The sequence below is a fragment of the Lactuca serriola genome, chromosome 1 (genome assembly GCF_051521515.1).
Source record: "Lactuca serriola cultivar US96UC23 chromosome 1, Lser_US96UC23_V15, whole genome shotgun sequence".
NCBI lineage: Eukaryota > Viridiplantae > Streptophyta > Magnoliopsida > Asterales > Asteraceae > Lactuca > Lactuca serriola.
In genome coordinates, this window is record NC_136408.1 from 42583036 (window position 1) to 42603260 (window position 20225).

At 37.0% G+C, this 20225-nt stretch overlaps 2 protein-coding genes across 3 annotated transcripts; both read right to left on the bottom strand.

Moving 5' to 3' along the window:
- Positions 1 to 1522: 1522 nt before the first annotated feature.
- On the bottom strand, positions 1523 to 5400 carry LOC145085923 (peroxisome biogenesis protein 2-like). Of its 2 annotated transcripts, none has more exons than XM_079023615.1 (8): positions 4961 to 5399; positions 4460 to 4573; positions 4227 to 4380; positions 3988 to 4124; positions 3724 to 3824; positions 3319 to 3436; positions 2830 to 2996; positions 1523 to 1895 (listed from the first exon to the last, which is right to left on the bottom strand). In XM_079023615.1, exons 1-8 carry the CDS (start codon positions 5102 to 5104, stop codon positions 1787 to 1789), a joined length of 1044 nt encoding a protein of 347 aa, XP_078879741.1. In that variant the 5' UTR covers positions 5105 to 5399; the 3' UTR covers positions 1523 to 1786. The 2 variants fall into 2 exon arrangements, with proteins under 2 accessions (XP_078879741.1, XP_078879743.1); XM_079023617.1 differs by lacking the exon at positions 1523 to 1895 and adding an exon at positions 2196 to 2316 and having other exon boundaries at positions 4961 to 5400.
- An 8099-nt stretch (positions 5401 to 13499) lies between these two features.
- On the bottom strand, positions 13500 to 14424 carry EMB3123 (PPR containing protein). Its single transcript, XM_079023641.1, has one exon. The coding sequence runs from the start codon at positions 14295 to 14297 to the stop codon at positions 13593 to 13595; it is 705 nt and encodes a 234-aa protein (XP_078879767.1). The 5' UTR covers positions 14298 to 14424; the 3' UTR covers positions 13500 to 13592.
- Positions 14425 to 20225: the final 5801 nt, after the last annotated feature.

Genomic DNA, 20225 nt, shown 5'->3' on the forward strand with positions numbered 1-20225 from the left:
TGGTGAATTTTATGTTTTGTAGTATATATTTGTGAGCCTTTTCATAAAATGTATTGAAACCATTATTGTTTCAAATTTAGATTAAACCATTGTATTATTCAATGTGGTCCCTTATTTATTCTTGTAAAATATATCTTCCATTAATTATGTATTATATAAAACAATAAATTTGAGATAGTCCAATTCATTTTGAAGCTTTCCTAATGTTTGAGATAGTGACACCATTTTTAAATTTCAGAAATAGTCAATAAGTCAGGTTAATGCGACTTAGGCTCAACGTAAGCCAATACAAGAGCTAACTAGGAGTAGACAATCTTAAGGACAAAATATGGTTTTCTAAATAGCTTATATAAAATTCATACAATTCTTTTGTTAATCAAATAGTATTTGATAACCTTTTGAAATTCTCAAGATCTTTTACTATAAATCATTGTGACCATTTTAGGATGATCGCTTCCCAATTATAAGTTATAACTATAACAAAGTAAAGCACCACATTTCTTAAAAATTTGCCATTTAAAAAATAAATATTTAATATGCTTTTACAATCAAAAAATTATTGATCCAGATATTTGAGACTTTACAATATTACAAGTACAAATGTGAATAATGAAAATGCATGGTTGTTTTCTTTAAAGATGCTAATGTTACAAAATAAATCAAACCAACATTATCATATTTTATACCTAAAATAAAGGATAAATATTAATAAAAAAAGATAGGCTAACATATGGTACTATTTACACACCTTGATCTACATAGTTTTATAGTTTTATGGGTTATTGTTAGAATATTCATAGCATTTTGGCCTAATTCAGAAATCCCATTTTTTTAGTCGGTTTCGTAGATATATAAAATGCCAGAATACCGACTAAAAATTCAGAAACCCCATTTTTTAGTCGGTTTCGTAGATTCATCTAGTATTATGTATTTTTCCGTCAATTTGGTCAAAATATTGAGACTTTTTTAAATTAACCAATAACCAAAATATTTTGGGACTTTTTTAAGATTACCCTTAAATTAATATATATTATTAGTAACAATATATTTATAAATATAACATATCTTTTATTATAACATATCTTTTATTATAAACAATAAAAGATGTGTTTTAGCCTATGGTTGTTATAAGGTAAGGTATCAAGATTGTATGATAGTTAAGTTAAAGAATATAAAAGGAACACCAACATCAAAGAAACTCACAAAGTGTATCTCACCACAACATCATGGTATTTTGTCCATCATTTGTATTTCCTTTGTTTATAATAAAAAAGATATATTACATTTTTGATGATTTGTTAATAATTATATACATTAATTCAAAGCTAATCTTCAAAAAAACCTCAATATTTTGGTTATTGGCTGATAACAAGATAATCTTCATAAAATTCTCAATATTGTCTAAATTAAGGGGAAAAGACGGGATATAGGGTAAATCTGTGAAACCGTCCAAAAAAAAGTTTTTCCAAAATTTTAGCCGATCTGCCGTCCTTTTCTATTAATTAAGCGAAAATATTGAGACTTTTTTAACAATAAGCCTATCTTTATTCAATAATTTTTACGTTTTGGGCTTTCGCTGGGATGCCTTTTCATTTCAAAAGCGGTAATAAAAAAGCATGTGCCCACCAAAAGTAACCAACATATATTTGGTTTTCCAAGGTAAACATCAATTCCTTGATAAAATGGCACTATTTCTTTCTTCTTTTTACACAAATCTACAATTGTCCTTGATCTCTTTTTTTCATTATGTGGTTCTAGTTGTAGGAGTAGCATATACATGTTGTTATTAGTTGACAATGGAACCATGTTGCATAGCAACGACTGGTTCACTACATTTAGAGCACCGGAATGTTGTAGTTGCAGCACACCGTGTACTAAGACAGTAGTAACAATACCTGCCAACCCAAACCCAACAACAGTAACCATCATAATTACTATCTACCTTTAACTTGTATTATAGCATCCTACTTTCATTTCTTATTATCACAACATTCTACTAACAATTTTCTTTTATACTTATTAAGACATTGGTTGGACCTTGAAACGTCTACCCAATCATAACATTGTACATTTGTACTTTCAAGCTTTAATTCTTATTAATATATTATACATTGTCTAATCTGAGGAATTATAGCAAATTACAATTGCTAATTGCTTTAATTAGGTAGATTTTTCAATGTTGTAATACGAAGAAATGAAAGTAAGATACTATATAGTAAACAACTCAACGGAAGTACATTGCTAATTCTTGCATTTAACCCTCTATGATCAAACCAAGAGAGTTTCAAATGTCTTGATCACAAGTCAACAAAAAGACTGACCATCATAAGCATGTGGTAGAACATAATGTTATTCATGCGCCATGAGTTTTTAAGTTGATTAAAGAGTAAATTACAGAAATGGTCCCTGTGGTTGTATGTTTGTCATTTGATCCCTAAGTTTGCCATTTGTTATGTAAAAAGGTCCATGTGTTTACTAAACCATGTAAAATGATGCCCTGATTTATTTTCTTTAAACATTTCCTTTTACTGTTTTTTATTAAAATAATATTAAATGTGGTCCCCACCCCGTAACAAATGACAAACATAGGGTCCATAAGGATAGAAATTGGAAAGTTTATTATAGTCATTTCACATGGACCAATGGCCTTCCTTCTCCGTGACAAATGACAAACAAAGGGGCTATGAGGTTAGAAAAAAAAAAGTTGGGCTGCCAGTGCAACAATCATACAAACACAGGGACCATTTCTGTAACTTACCTTTGATTAAATGTGGCAATCATCAAAATCAAAGTTTTGGAAAATATTATGTGTAGTAATAAATTACGTACCTATGGTGGCAAGGAAGAGCTACATATGGGATTGTTGGACTGGCCTTACAGATGGGGCATAATGTATCATCACCCTCAGAACCTGAAGACTTGTCCTTTGAAAATGGACGAAAAAGATTTTTCATTGAAGATGAATTGAGAATAGGAAGTAGCAGCAACAACATTTCCTGCAAGTGCATAACAAGGGGTATGTAAGTCATTTATACAAAAGAGGGAAATTTGGTAAATTTTCATGGAACACCAGAACCCGATGAAGCAAAATAGAATTACATATAGTAGTAAACATAAATCTATACTACACTGCTAATAGTAGGGTTTAGATAAGGTATTCAAGTCATTTATACAAAAGAAAGTTGAATTCCACCACTAATGAGATTTTGTAAATTCCAATGGAATAACCAAATGCAAGAAATGGAATAGAATTGAATTCCAATTCCAGCCAACTCCTATGAAATCCAGCTAACCAATATTCATAAGAACGAAAATTACCGAGAATTCATTCCAAACTAACTGGCGATTCATGTATTCGAAGCTAACAGCACGATTCATATGAGGACTCCCATATACAAGTCTGGCTCCTAGAGCTCTCTCAATAAGATTCCTGTACCTGTAAATAATATACAACTAACAATCATGTCTTCATTTCTAGATTCAATCATATATCATATATCAGGATATATTTAGCCATATTTTTTATATTATATGTACATGTACTCCCAAGTTTCTTCGCCCTTTAACCCAAGTAGCTATTTGTTGCCATCTAGTACCATTTTATAATGAAATTAAGTCACTTGAAAAAATAGTTAAAAATAAGTTCCAGCAGCACTAAGCCATTAACATATTCCAATTAGCAAAACCATCAAAATGAAGAGGTGCTTAAAGCTCATTGCATACCTCCCAGAGTAAAGAAATATAAGCAAATTGGTGAAAGATGCAGCTTTATAAAACCCTTCAATACGTTGGATTATAAACCAAGCTCGATGACCCGCTGACCTCTGCCCATGGAATGGAAGGGGTGAGAGAAAAAGAAATTGGGACCAAAAAAGAAAACAAAATTTTAACTTATTCATCTTCATTTATTATCATATTGATGGGAGGAGGGGATTGCAATTACAGAAAGATGAGGGTTCAACTATCTAAACATGGAATAGCATATACCTGATTAGAATCAGCCCCTCGACGAAAAGCAAAAAAAGACTGTAGACGAGTCCAAATATATTGTCCACCAACTGTAGCAACACAATACCATATCTTCTGAGCAATAGTGAGTCCAGGTCCCTCCAAGCCTGTTCTAACTGGAAAATAGATTGGAATCAATTGAGATGTAAGGCTACAATGTATTGGCCACTATTAGAACTTGATAGAATGGATATAACCATATACTTGAAACTTCTTACTTTCTCCTCTTGTAGTCATGGCATGCTCATCTCTATATCTTAGATTCATGAGAGCATTTCCTGGAGTAGGTTTATCAACCCAAATGGAGAACCTCCAAATGAGAAACTCAAGGAAAGCATCAAGCTCAGCTTCGTACTGAAATAGCAATCCTGGCTAATCCCAAAAGAATAAGATTTGGTAAGAAATTAAAGATGGAAACAAAAAGAAAAACCTAGATTATTTCATAATATACCTTCATTACAGAGAAAACCTTGACCAATTGCTCTTTCAACATGGCTGACATCTCAACATCAAGTCTCGCTGCATCCACCTGGTTAACTCTTGATATCACAATTGGAATTGCAGACTGCAGAGAATTCACCAACGAATCAATTAGCTCTGTGTTAATAGAGAGAGGAGATAAGGTACCTTCATGGATATGAAAAACCACTTGTTTACTCCTAGAAAGATGTTGATGAATTTATATGAGGTCCTTGCGCATTAAATTTGTTTCCAATAACTCAACTAATTCACTCTGAGATTAATCATATGAGATTCCTAATCCTGAACGCTGATTTTGCTTCTAACAGCTTAATAAATAATGGTCACTCTGAGTTTAATTATTTAGTTCGACATTAGATTCATAACCTGAACATTGATTTCGTTTGGATTAACATGACAAAATCTGAATTAATAGAAAGCAAACTAAACAAAACCTACCGTCAATACCTGAGAAGGAGGGCGAATGATTTACCTGAGAAGGAAGGACGAATGATTTCCAGCGCGGTGATAATCTTTCATATGTAGTAACCCAAGCTGCTTCAGCTGGAGGGATAACATTTGTCTCCGTCGATGATGACGATGATGAAGATGATGTTGTCGCCAGGGTTTCTCGCATCACATAAAATTTTCAAGTGTATAGTTTTCTACGATTACAGGAACGGCACACCGATGCCAGCAACACTGAGGAACTGGAATCGGGATGCAGGGCGATGTTTAGATCCAAACGCCGTGTGTGATTTGGTTTGTGAGACACCACTGGCTGAGAATGGAGATGGTTTCCAGTTACAGTTTCACGGTGGAACCGAGCAGTGGAGAACCGGAGATAATTTTGATTTTTTTTATTTTTTATTTTTTTTATTTTTTTATTTTTTTTATGTTTTTTTGAAAACCTCAAATTAGAAAAGAAAAGGCATGCAAGTGCTTTCAAATCATTCCATTGTTGAGTGTCTAGGCGGGTCAAGAAATGAACGGTTAAGAAACTTCAACTTGAGATTAATTGGGTGGTATTTGTCTTTTTGAAAGTATACTTTTTCATTATTTATGTTTGCGATTCTGAAAAAAAAAACATTTGTCTTTTTAAAAAACAATAGATATAAAAAGGTTTGATCGACATTTATTTATTTATTTATTTTTTAAAGTTAGCTTTAGTTTTTTGAGAACTTCTTCTAAGTTGTAACCTTATTCTTCCCCTCCACCACATCTTTTTCATCCCATCCCCTTCACGAGAGCGGTTGACGTCAGTCACTCCTTGTAAACAATGACAACAAAGTAATATTGTTGTATATTATCATGAAGTGAGAACAAATTATACAAAGATTACACAAGGTTTACAACTAAAATTCCTAAGTATACGGTTGGACACAAGGTTTACAATTTGACTGAGAAACAAACTTCTAAACACGTGCTCTTTACTTTCTGACTACAACGAACTAGAAGCTTGTGACGAATGGAATTGAAGTGATCCTTAAGAAGAGCCTTGGTAAATATGTCTGCCAGTTGGTCTTCTGAGGATACATTAGATATGATAAGTTCCTTAGCTTCTACATATTCGCGAATGAAATGAAAATCCAGAGCTATGTGTTTTGACCTGGTGCTTATGACAAGATTTTTGGTCATGAAGATTGCTCCAACATTATCACAGAAGAGCAATGGCGACCGAGTCATTGAGACTTGTAACTCAAACATAAGCTGTTTAATCCAAATGAGTTCAGCAGATGTGTATGCCAAAGATCTATACTCTGCTTCAGGATCTTGCTGCAACCTTTTTCGTTCTAGAGGTCCAACTTATCAGATTGGATCCATGATATATAGCAAAACCATATTGTGAACGACTGTCATCTTTGTCAGATAACCAACCAGCATCAGAGAAAACTGTGAGGGATGTCTATTGGGATGATGTAAAATGTAAAGAATGGGTAAGAGTGCCATTTAGATACATAAAATTCTCTTGACAGCCTGCCAATGTTGAGTCGTTGGTGAATATATGTATTGACATACTCGATTAACAGCATAAGCAATGTCGGGTCTAGTTATTGTAGCGTATTGTAGAGACCCGACTATTTGTCGATATAATTTTGGATCAGAAAACAGTTCACCAGCAAGAGTGAGACGAGAGCTTGGGTCGGCAGGAGTAGAGATAGGAGAAGCAACAACCATTTTGGATCTTTCAAGAACATCTCGAATGTACTTTTCTTGACTTAGGATCAGACCCTTTGAGTTTCTTTTAATTTGAATGCCAAGAAAGTAATGTAAGTCACCTAAGTCTTTGAGAGCAAACATTTGATGTAGATTATTGATGAACCGTTGGATGAGGTAGGGATTGGTGCCTGTGATGATTAAATCATCCACGTACACTAGAATGTAGATGATAGCTTTGGTTGTGACATGGACAAACAGGGATGTGTCCGATTGGCATGCCCGAAATCCTGCACGAACAAGATAAGTCTTGAGTTTCGTGAACCAGGCCCTTGGAGCCTGTTTGAGGCTGTAAATTGCCTTGTGTAATCGACATACATGATTTGGTCTTTTACTGTCTTCAAATCCGGATGGTTGTTTCATGTACTCATCTTCTTGCAAGTCGCCATTAAGAAACGCGTTATTGATGTCCAATTGACGAATGGACCATCCTTGTGATATAGCAATGGACAAAACGAGACGAATGGTGGTGGGTTTAATGACTGGACTGAATGTTTCAAAATAACCCACTCCTTCTTGTTGGTTCTATCCTTGTGCTACTAGGCGTGCCTTGTAACGATCAATTGTACCATCCGAATGTATTTTGACACGATAGATCCATTTGCAACCTACAACATTAATATTAGGTGGACAAGTAACAAGAGACCATGTACTATTCCGCATTAATGCATCATATTCAAGTTGCATGGCTTTTTTTGCCAACAATTGTGCTTATTTGCTTGTTTAAATGTACGTGGCTCTAGGGGCAGAGCCAAGATTTTATAATAAGGGGGGCATAAATCATGATAAAATTGAAAACCTTTCTCCATAATCATGAATGATAGAATCAACTTTTACCTCTTAAATTTAAGAAGTCATATTTTTTTAGGTTTACATTAATTGGTTCTTCAACATTACTCTTCTTTTAGGTTGTAGGCGATATCATCTTTCCTACTATTATTACTAACAAGATGCAACATTACTCTTCTTTTAGGTTGTAGGCGATATCATCTTTCCTACTATTATCACTAACAAGATGCTATGTGGATAATAAATGTTAGAGAAATTAAACATCCTTCTACTTTTAATTGAGTATGAGGATTGGTAGAAATTAAATCTCTAGATGTTATCTTTTTGTTTGGAAAAAAAATATTAATGGCTCTTTAGTTGCTCCTGATTTATCATTTAATCATACACGACCAAATTACTCCTAATAAAATTACTATTAATTTATAGATTACAAAAAGTTAAAACTATGTTATTGATAAATAAACTTAGAAATTTTGCATAAACCAAAAAGATAAAAATTAGAGTTGTCGTTAAATGGCCACCGCCACCCTTTTTTAACAGTTTAAATGGTATGATAATTAAAAGAAATTTAAAGTGTGGGGTTTTATACTTTCAATGCCTTGTCCGTTATACTTTATACGACTCATCAGTTTTTGGGGGAAATCGGCTTATAATTAGGCTTAGGTGGGTCGAACTATGTTTATTTTACATTAAAGGAGATTAGATTAGGGGGGCGAGACACCCGACAGCCCTGGTACTGTCTCCGCTCATGCGTGGCTCAATGGAGGAATCATATATAACTGATGTCGAGAAGGCCTTGGGTTTCAAAGAGTTTGTCGTGTAATGCCCGTAGATCCGGGCTAGTCAATTTAGAGACGTTAAGCGTCAAAAATGACTTTTTGATAAAAGATTATTTAGAATGAATAATCTTAACTAAGTTGTAGTATATGTTACAAAGATTCCGTACATATAAAGAACATTGAAATCCGAGTTATAACAAAGAAGTTATGACCTGTCGAAATTTCGTGACAGAACCGGCACGACACTAAAGGACGTAAAAAGTGAACTTACGTTAGAGCGATATTTAGTCTTCATTATCTAAATGAAAGTTGTAGAGTATAGTCTCACCTACGCATGGATATAAAGAACGTCGAAAATGGATCTCGTATGCGAAAGTTACGCAAGTTTGAAGTTTGCTTAATCGAGTACGCCCAGCGTAATTTTGGGGTACGCCCAGCGTACCCGTGAACCGCCTCAGCTACGCATGCAATGACGTCACTCGAGCACATACGCATGCAATGACGTTGCGTACGCCCAACGTACATGTATTTACACCCAGCGTAATCGAGGGTTCCAACCCTTATAAAAGGAAGTTGAGGTTGTCGAGTTTCAGTGCTCATTTTCTTTCCTTCTCTCGCGTTTTTACCTCGTTTTTCGTGCAAGAAATACCCCGAAGCCCCGGTATCATTGCTGAGACCCGAAGCAAGTTCCAAAGCCCCGAAGATCCCGAGAAGTAAAATTCTCGAGCCGAAGCTCTGCTCTGCCCGCGAGGAGCCCGATTTTTGTGAAGATCTTCCAAATCTACCGAAGAATACTACTTCTACAAGCCGTAGTGCTGTCCGATCATCTTCTGATCAAGTGAGTGTGTGGTTACTTTCTTCTAACACATAAGTATAAAGTATTTGCTACAAAATACGTGCTATGTGTTTATATATTGTTGTTTATTTGAGATGTTGGTGGAATGGATGAACTATATAGGTTTTAATGAGTTAAACTGTATATGTATTTTATATCTACATGGGTAGATGAGATCCGTGAGTATGGATCAAATCAAGAGGTTAGTTTTAGATCTGTGAGTATGGATCAGATCAAGAGGTTAGTTTTAGATCCGTAAGTATGGATCAGATCAAGAGGTTAGTTTTAGATCCGTGAGTATGGATTAGACCAAGAGGTTAGTTTTAGATCTGGGAGTATGGATCAGGTAAAGAGATAAAACTTGTTATTAGTTCGGGAGTATGGATTAAGACTAAGTTAATTGTCCCTAGTCCAGGAATATGGATTGGGCACAGTTATTGATCTGGGAGTATGGATCAGATCAGGATTAAGGTATATTTAATTGTCCCTAATTCCGGGAGTATGGATTGGGTACAATTATTGATCCGGGAGTATGGATCAGATCAGGAGGTTAGTTTTAGATCTGTGAGGATGGATCAGGTAGTTTTAGATCCGTGAGTATGGATCAGGGGAAAAGGTTAGCTTTAGATCCGTGAGTATGGATTGGGTGAAAAGGTTAGTTTTAGATCCGTGAGTATGGATCGGGTGAAAAGGTTAGTTTTAGATCCGTGAGTATGGATCGGGTGAAGAGGAAAATTTTAGATACGAGAGTTTAGATCGTGTCGTTGTGAGGACGATGGTGTGGGATAAGAGTTGCTTGTATATAGTGAAAATGTATATGTTTGTGAGTTCTAATATATATATATATATATATATATATATATATATATATATATATATATATATATATGTATCGGAACATGACGTCCCGAGGTTTTATTATTAAATAAAAATACATTCTCTTTGAGAAATGTTTTGATAAGTTATTATCATATCTTATTTTGGGAACAAATTCCGCAACCGTTTTCTTTAAAAGATTACTCTGATTTTAAAAACAAAGCATAAACAAATCGGTCTTTTCTGGCCGTGAAATGGGGGATGTCACAGTGCGAGCCTTAGTGGTCAGTGGATGCTCACTTTAGGCGGCAGGTCTGTAATAGGCAGATGTGACTTGATTACGTTTGGCACGAGAACTAACTATGGATGCTTGATAGTTTGGATTTGGAGAAGGGATTGTGGAGGAAGGATGGGACAAAATTTTGTGTGATGGGGCTGGAGGGAGAAGAGTTGGAACTGGTTGAAGAAACCATGGTTGCTTGTTGGAGAAGATCAGAAGTGACAAAAATGGTAGGGGATGGTGATGGAGAGAGAGATGGGGTGGGCATTGTTGGAGATGGGAAAACATCTTCATTGAAAATGACGTGTCTAGCAATGTAAAGGCGTGAAGTTGGAACATGAAGACACATGTATCCCTTGTGAGATGAACTGTATCCTATGAAAACACAAGGAAAAGATTTAAAATCAATTTTGTGATTATTGTACGGACGTAGAAAGGGATAACACGAACACCCGAAAGTTTTGAGAAAAGCATAATCAGGAACTTTGGAATAAAGTTTCTGATATGGGGACAAGAAATCAAGAACAGGAGTTATGGTCCTATTATGAAGATAAGTGCCTATCTTGAAAGCATGCTCCCCGAAGATGTGTGGTAGAGATGATTAAGCTAATAAAGTCGGTCCTTTTTCAATTATGACACGATTTTGACGTTCAACCGCACCATTCTATTCTTGTGTATAAGGACAAGATATATGGTGGGTAATACCATGAGAATTAAGATATTTGGAAACATTACGATACTCACCACCCTAGTCTGTTTGAAGACTTTTGATATCAGTATTGAAATGAGTCTGTATCGTTTTCCTAAATTGAACAAATGTATTAAAGACTTGTGATTTATGAGAGAGAAAATGAATCCAAATGAATTTCGTGCAATCATCCATAAACACAACAAAATACCGATTTCCATTGATAGAGAAAAAGAGAGAAGGACCCCAAACATCCGAGTACAATAGTTCAAATGGTTTTCTAGAGGTAACATGAGAATTATTTAAAGGTAATCTATGACTCTTGCATAATTGACAACAATCACAAACTGGGGGAAACTGAGTTGAGGATGTAGGAAGCTTGAACAAAGAGACTAGACGTCGTAGAAGATGAGCGTGAGGGTGAGCAAGGCGCTTGTGCCATCCATGGAGGGTGGTTCGGATGCCTGTGAGAGCCATGGTTGCTCCTGATTTATTTGTTTTATTTGTATACATAGGAATATGATAAAGGCCTTGATCAACCTCCCCTCGGAGGATTGTTTTTCCCCGCAAAGACTTGACATTGTAGTGAGTACGCCAAAATTCCAGATAAACATTATTATCAGAGGTGAGTTTAGAAACACTCAAAAGGCGTTTGGTGATTTGTGGAACAATAAACACAGAAGGTAGATTAAGAGACTGCAGCTTAGATGAAGCAATATGTGAAAGAACAAGAATGTTATCATTACCAACTTGTAGTTGGTCTGAGCCTTAATAGTCTTCTGGAAGGTTCATTTTCTGAAAGTCGGGAGCTACATGTCGCCCCTGTGTCAAAGTACTAGGATGGATCACTGGTCACAGTGGAGGGACTTTGTTGATGAGTAAGATTTGCTTGACAAGGTTGGTCCCGTGGATTTGGTCGGTGAGAGGGATGATCCACTTGATTGGAACGTTGCCAGCAATCTACGGCTTCATGCCCTGGTTTGGAGCATAATTGACATTGAGGACGTCTTCCGCGAGAATCATTTGATCGAGACCCATATGAGAAATTGTTAGACCCATGATGTTGAGAGTTCGAATGAGAAGACGTGCGATTGGTGTTGAGAGTCAGCGGAACAGAAGAAGTAGGTGTTGGTGATGGATTATTCTGAGATTGGCATAGGTGGTCATGCTCTAAACGGACTTCTTCTTGAAGTAGCATACCTAGGAGATCATCAACGGTAGTTTGGTTATCTTTGACTATATAGGCAGTAATAAAGGGGCCATAGGAAGAGTCCAACCCACTAAGGATATAACCTATTAGGTCTTCAGAAGAGATAGGATACAAGCTTTCTGCTAAGGAATCGGCGATGGAACGCTTCTTCTCCACATAATCAATGATGGAGAGTGATCCTTTTGTGATGGTATGAAGATCGGTCTTTATGGACATTCTGCGAGCTCGTGTCTGACCTTGAAACGTCTTTTCAAGTGACGTCCAGGCCTCATAAGAAGAAGAGGAACGAGCAACAGTGGCAAGGAATGTGTTAGAGAGAGTCGAGTGAAGCCACAAAAGAACAAATTGGTCCTTCTTTTTCCAAAGAGTGTAGTCGGGATTTGGTGTTGTGGTGGGTGGGCCTTCGGTGGGTGAGACTGTAATTGTCTGTGATGGTGGATTTGGGGCTAGGGCAAACTCATCTTGGTCAAACGTTTCAAGAGTTGAGATGACAGTTGATCGCCAGAGAGGGTAGTTGCCACGAATGAGTTTGATGTTGATGGAGGGAAATTGAAAGTTGAGATTGGAATTGTTAGCAAGACCGAGAAGAATGTGATTGGCGGCCATGGTTGAACGACAAGAAAAGAAAAATCAAGAAAAAAGGTAAGTGACTCTTGATACTATGTAAACAATGACAGCAGAGTAATGTTGTTGTATATTATCTTGAAGTGAGAACAAATTATACAAAGACTATAATTTATACAAGTCTTACAACTAGAAATCCTAAGTATACGGCTCACAAGGTTTACAATGTGACTGAGAAACAAATTTCTAAACACGTGCTCTCTACTTTCTGACTACGGGATGTTACCGTTATTACTCCTCCAACGGTGCTGTTCAGTGTTCATGCCTCCGTCTCCCATCAATGGATTAGATATGTGCAATACAAAAAAGTTCGGATTTTCACATGACTTGGATGTCGGTGAATGAATTTGCTAAATCTGGTCAAATCACGATTAGGTAGAAAGATCTTTGAGTTAATGGAGAACAAGATTCGGGTGTCAATACGTGGACTTATCACTTATGGTTGGTTTAACATACGATTCTTATGTATTTCTTCAAAGTACTCATGGTTAATTCTCTTTTTATTGGAGGAAGGTACGATGGATGTTCATTGTTATGTTATCCAGAATGGAATGGAATCACTAATTCCAGTGTTGCCAATTGGAAACAGCCTGATAAATATGCATTCCAAATGTGGCTCGGTTGCAAAAGCTGTTTCTTCTGACCCACAAAGACCAAGTTTCATGGAATTCGAATATTACCGGTAATGGTTACTTTAAAGATGTAGTTATAATTGTATTTAAAATGAGAAAAATCAAGTAATGCCTTCAAAAACCTAAGCAAATATGAAGAAGAAAAAAAGGAATGAAAAGGAATGAAAATTCAAAATTGTGTGCATTTCTAGACCTGATAATGTAATTTGGGTGACTAAAATGTGATGCCTATATTCTCCATACCAATTTTACAATTTAAACCACCATCTTTTCCGAAATACCACCCGACACCCTCCCAATTTCTGAATCTATCTCATCAGCTACCTTCTTCTTCCCTAATCTCCTCAATCCCCTACTCAAAACCTTACCTACATAATCATTCGATGGAGAATTACAATTCCACCCGCCGGATTTCATCATCTCATATATCCTGACCGTCGATTCAGCCCTGTCAGCAGCAAGCAACGCCTTGATAAGCGTTATGAGTCCCTTCGAATCAGATGAAACCACGTCATCCACTTCTATGTCGAGGATCAGATTGTCAATATCATCCGTCATTCTTTTAGTCGCCATCGACGCCACCAGCTTCGCGTACAGAGATAGGTCGGTTTTGTACCAGTCCTCAGATCTGATGGCGGAGAAGACTTTGAGAGCTAGGTCGAACTGATCTTGACGGAGGAGCTCGTTGAAGGCGGCGACGAGGTCGGATTTGACGAGACGAGATAGAGTTTTGGAAACGGTATCATTATTGGTGGGATCTGAACGGTGTGATCGTTTGAGTGATTGAACGGCTTGTATTGCCTCTATGCTCAGCGTTCGGCCTTTGTAAAGCGGACCACGGTTGTCTCTCGGACCGCATCGAACTGTAGTATAGCATCTAGGATTTCCGATGGGGTTAAAGGCGGCGGAACGGTTGCAGGCAGAGCGGAATGGCAGATGAAGGCGGAGCGAAGACGCCATAAAGCGATGAGGATAACGTTTAAATGATACGACTCTTTTGGATGTTGATGAGATGAAGGGGCTGGGTACCTAAAATTACTAGTTTACCCATACCTATATTGTGTAGAAACTAGAAAATGAGAAGGAAGAAAAAATGAGAAGCAAGGGATAAAAGAAAAGACAGGAATATCGATGATTCGGTTTGGATTAAAACGTCAAAAGTCGATGGATTCTTAAAATTCTATTAGTAAATTACGCGAATCGTCTCTCGTTCAGGTGTCAAAAAACACATTGAGTCCTTATTTTCATAAATTAACTTGGATCGTTCCTATATAATTATTTTTTCACTCGCATCGTCCATGTGGACATAAAATGACATTTTTACCCTTAATAATTTTTTTTTAATTTTTTAATAAGTATTTATCATTTTTTTAGATTAAAAAAAAATACCCAACCAATCAACCCACCCCTCCCAGTTCCCCCTTCCCCTTCGTTTTCCCCCTTTCCTTCTACATCATTGAAACTAGGTCTTCAAATGAAGACCACTATCCACCGCTCCATCTCCGCTTCTTCGTTCGCCGCATGTCCGCCACCGTCTAAGATCTGCACACAATTCACGAAGTAGCCGACGACCATGAAGTTGCCGGAAACCACAACCACACATCTCTTTTCTTTCTTTCTCTGCCATTATTGTAGCAACCATCACCGCCTCCATCTTCGTTCGAAACCACCACCTCTTTCATCTGCGCATAACCATCACCGTCTTCTCCCTCGCCCCTCGCCTGACAAAAACGGAAGAACGAATCTACTTTTTTTTCGCCTCTATCTCCATTTGAAACCTTAGATCGGAGGTACATTCCGCCAGAGTAATATGAGAGGGTTTTGTGTTGAATCAGACTCGACAAAGTTTCAACCTTGAAGAAATCAAGTTTGCCATTACTCACGTCTTTGGAAAAAAAATCAAATCTTACACCACCTAGAGTGTAGATTTGTGAACAGGTGGTGGGGGTTGGTGTTTCCGTCTCTCTTCTTGCGGCTGGTGTTTTTACAAGGCCTGGTGGTCGACGATGGTGGCTTAAGGACCCTTTGGAAGAAGGGGGTGATAAGGGGTTATCGACGGTGTTTTTGAAAGAAAAAAAAGGTGGTGGTCAACCGTGGTGTGTGGTGGTCCAGCGGTGGTCAATGGTGGTGGTGGTGATGATTTTGCTTTAGGGGAAAGTGTGTTTAGAAGGGAAGGGGTTAGATAAGGTGGGAGGGATGAGGTTTTTATTTTATTTTGTATATTATTATTAATTGTAAGAAAAATAAAATAAAAAGGGCAAAATAGTCATTTCATGTCTCGTAAGGGATGAAACGTGTAAATTTAAACTAACGAGGGATGACATGTGCAACTTTTAACCAAACGAGGGACGATTCGAGTTAATTTTTTAAAATAGGGACTGAACGTGCTTTTTAGCACCTGAACGAGGGACGATTCGTGTAATTTACTCAAACTCTATTGTTTATATTGTTTAATTGGTGAGATATCATTATTTGTTAATCATTTTTGAACTAAATATCTTACGATTTTTTGTGCAAAGAATGATGACATGGGTTGGAGATAGAGATTTTTTTCAAACCGCACAAACCCAAATCACTTACACTCGGTTAATGATTAAACTGCACCATATTATCAGTTTCAGAATATAATATTAGTATTAGGCCTGATAATTGGTTTGGGTTCGGGTTAACGAGTCACGGGTTGATAAGTTGACGGGTCAAAAAACATTAACTCAATCCAACTCATATAATATATGGGTTGGTTGGTTAGAAACTTCAATCCAACTCAACCCATATAACTCGTTTAAATATATGGGTTTGTGGGTACAAGTGAGTGAGTCAAACCCAACTCATATAATCCGTTTAATAATGCATTTTCAAAAATGATGTTTTTTCAACATAAAGTCATAAAGTGATTATAGTAATTAACATCAAAAAATAAGTTTTTAAAATAAATTCATAAAGTCATCAACATTCAAATAAAACTGAAAAACAAAAAAATTCATACAAAAATGACAACATTTTTTTTTTTGATTAGGGCATCGCAAACACAGATTAGCCACATAAGAATACAGAAGGAAATCATATTTCATTAATAACTAACTAACTAACTAACTAACTAACTATATATATATATATATATATATATATATATATATATATATATATATATATACACACACACACACACATAGGTTTTGGTTCTATGGAAAAAAAACCCTAAAAATTATAAAAATGTGTAAAAAAATACTTAGACATCACAAAAATTTTTTTTTTTGAATTTTTTTATAAAAAATCGCAGCTTTTTATTAAAATTCGCTGAAAAAAAAATAAAAATCAATTTTTTTTTTTATAAAAAAAGAAATTTTTTTTCAACGAATTTGTATAAAAAGCTGCGATTTTTATATATATGGGTTGGCGGGTTGACCCGCGAACCGAAACAAGTAACCCAACTCAACTCATGAAATAAACGCAGGTCAAAAATCTCAACCCAACCCCATCTATTTTCGGGTTGGGTCAGTGTCATGTTACAGGTTTAGTCGAGAGTTTTCACCCTAACTAATACAATTACATCCCTAATGTTAGAGCAGATATGAGTACATCCTTATTCAGACCAATATATGTGCAAACAATCATAGCACACCCGGGATAAATATATTCAATTATGATAACAACATATCGACTATTAACGACCATATATGATCAGGGGCGGAGCTACATGGTAGTTTGGGGTAGCACAGGCTACCCCTCTAATAGGATATAACCCGGGAACACCTATATCCTTTCCAAACATACTGAACCAACATGTTGGGAAGTTGCTCGAAGTTACCTGTCTCAATTGACTCAGAGTTGTTTGTCTGCATACCGAGCTGGCATGACAACTTGAAAGGAAGAGAAAGAACGAAGAGAAGGTACAAGATGACGTCGAAACAATAGCAATAGTACCTCGAAACTCTGAGATACAGCTTGTATGAGGATATATAGTTGGTGGATCTTGGAACTGCCACAACACAATTGTGCAACGACATATACTATACCAATAGTCGTACCTTCGGGCATAACGCCATAAATGCGATAGGATGGCATGTCAGAGTTGATATGGAAAGAACTTGCTACTTCTTCCCATGCCACTATAAATAGGCGGTCTGACTCGTCAAGAAAGTAAGTAAAAGATAGATCGTTCTTAATAATCTCATATAGATATCGATTACAAACCCTCTCACTAACTTAACCATCAGAGAGTCGCCCGAGATCACCTCTCATTCGACCTGCTTACGGTTTGTTTGCATTCTTCAGGTCAATCTAACAGTTCGGATCGAATCAACTCTCATGTGATAGATGGAAGACGGACCTAAGGGTGCATCAAGTGGCATCAACTCTCAAGTTGAAGAGGTTGGGAAAATCAAGAGGAAATTAGGATTGTTAGATTATGGCGACGATTTTAAGTTGCTCGAGTAGTACCCCTAACCTACAACTTTCATACATCATATCCTTCCCTCCTGTGTGGTTGGCGATTTTTTTTCAGAATAGGTCCCCTGCCATTGCCGATCTCGACTGCACCACCTCCTCTAGTCCTCTTCCATTGGCGATCTGTTATTAGGTCTTTGTCTCTTCACATGCCCCATCACGCATTGCTTACAATCACAGCAAGCTTGTTGCCGTCAATTCTCCCCGTTGCCACTGCTTTGCTCGTGATTTTTAAACGTTTTATGCAACTTGACGTCTTGACGTAAAATGAAAATTTTGGTATGGATTGCTTTCTTACCCTGCTCTTTATATATGTATCATATCCCAACAATTGACTCAATTTTGATTGTGTATAACTGTACGAGTTAAGCAAGTCTTTATATGGAATAATTTCATGCAAATTATGTGTTTGATAAAATGCCTAAGTGAATCCCTATTGAGAAAGAACTTTAGGTTGAATTTTTTTTCTTCATAGATGAGAACTAAATTGGATCATGTTTTTGAGAACTTTAAGGCCCTTGGATCCTGTTTTTTGAGTTATTGGTTGTTTGTGGATCAACATATCTGATGGTTCTTCCTGTCAGAAACTCCAAAAACACAATATGTACAACATCAACGATTCTTCTATCATTTAAGGACAAAGAACCAGAAGGTTTTCAGGTACTTACACAGAAACCTCGGCAACCAGCTGGAAATCCAGTATATCGGTTAATTAGAAGGTAAGTCACTTGCTGCATGTGTTAAATAATCTCAGATTAATTGATTTAACCCTACTGTGTAACTCTCGTCTGAGTCTAACCGTCGTAGGGATGAGTCTTCTACTTGAAAGATTATCTAAGCCTTTTATCAAGTGAAAGGTTTTCTGCAATAATGAATGGTCGGTGATTTTGTTTCCCAGTGGAAACAACAGGATAATCAGGGGTTGGAAGAGTTATGATCAGTTTGGAATACGAAGTGGAGTTGTATTGTCAGTGATTCAAAGTGGGATGTCTGTCAGGGAGGCAGACAGGGTTTTAGGATTTCAAATTCCGGGCAAAGTAGTAATGGTTATTCTTCAGGGGTGAACACTAGTGGGGTAAGGATTCGTTCATCACTAGGATTTGAGAGCCTTGCTAAGGCTCAGTTTGGTTACAGTTTTGGAATTTTGTTATATGCGTGCGTTGTTTCCTCAATCCATATTGAGATTTTGGAAAAAGTGTCCAGGCTGTCTGGCGTTTCTGAAAGGTAGTAAGGAGTGATTTCGAGGACAAAATCCAATTTAAGGAGTGATTTCGAATTAGTGTTTCAAGAAGTATAAGGCTTGGTTTTTGGATAAAACCAAGGATCACAACGTGAGCCATAGAAGGGTCACGACGTGAGGAGTGATTAATGAAGAAATCGTATATATGTTGAGCTCACGACGTGAGCAATAAGAACTCACAATATAAGGATCGATGCATCCCAAGCCCATAAACTTTTAGGTTTTCCAATGTATTTAAGCCCCCCCCCTGAACTCGATTTTAGGGTTCATTTCTCAGCCTCCACCTCCCTCCAACTCAGAAATCCCTAACCCTCATCCCTTTTGGTGGTTTTGGATCCATCTCGGTGTTTTAACGGCTAGAAAAAGGAAAAGAAGATGTTCTAAAGTGGTGATCCAGCAAGGAGGCTTCATCATCATCATCATCTTGTGCACATTCTAGACAATTGTAAGTGTCCAAGATTCAACCTTTATGAGTTTAAGTTACTAGATATAGGTTCTTGTCCCTTTTCCTTCATGATTGTGGAAGTTTGCATGGAGGAGATCTATAAAGTTGGCAAATTTATGGCCTCTGAGGGCCCGTTAAGCATCATATCTTATGGATCTAAAGTTTAGTAGTGATTTGTGAATCTTGCATGATTTTGGGGCCATTTCTTGTCATTTTGATCTAAGGTGGGTTTAGGACATGCATGAGGCATGCATGTCCATTAAGTAATAATTTTTATTGACCTTTGGAGTCCTATGTAGCTTTTGAAAGAGTTGGGGTCGAAGACTTAATGGATTAAGGACTCAAAACATTAGGATATGGCATCAGACTATGCTCACGACATGACACAGGGAGTGTCACGACGTAAGAATGGTTTTTCGCCATAGAACTTGATCATTTGGAGCTCACGATGTGACCAAGGAAGGCTCATGTCGTGAGGACGGCTTTTGAGTCATTTCGCTGAGTTGCTGAGTGGTGTGAGTTAGAGTTGAAATCTATCTGAGTGTATTCTCACGACTAGGGATGAGATTTAGAACCGGAAAACCGGACCGGAACCGAAATTGGACCGGAACCGGGAACCGTTAGAACCAAAATATATAGAACCGGAACCGGTTTCGGTTCCGGGTTTAAAAATTATCTTTATCCTGGTTCCGGGTAATCCGGGTTTGGGTCCATCTGGTCTAGGTAAACTGGGTCTAAAAACCGGAACCGGTGTTAG

Bases quoted from the DNA above. Each gene is read 5' to 3' on its own strand.
- LOC145085923 (XM_079023615.1), bottom strand. From the start codon at position 5,104: ATGCGAGAAACCCTGGCGACAACATCATCTTCATCATCGTCATCATCG. The intron at 3,825-3,987 runs GTATATGCTATT...TTCCATGGGCAG, and splicing joins GAGGGGCTGATTCTAATCAG to AGGTCAGCGGGTCATCGAGC. The intron at 1,896-2,829 runs GTACGTAATTTA...TTGGGTTGGCAG, and splicing joins GCTCTTCCTTGCCACCATAG to GTATTGTTACTACTGTCTTA.
- EMB3123 (XM_079023641.1), bottom strand. From the start codon at position 14,297: ATGGCGTCTTCGCTCCGCCTTCATCTGCCATTCCGCTCTGCCTGCAAC.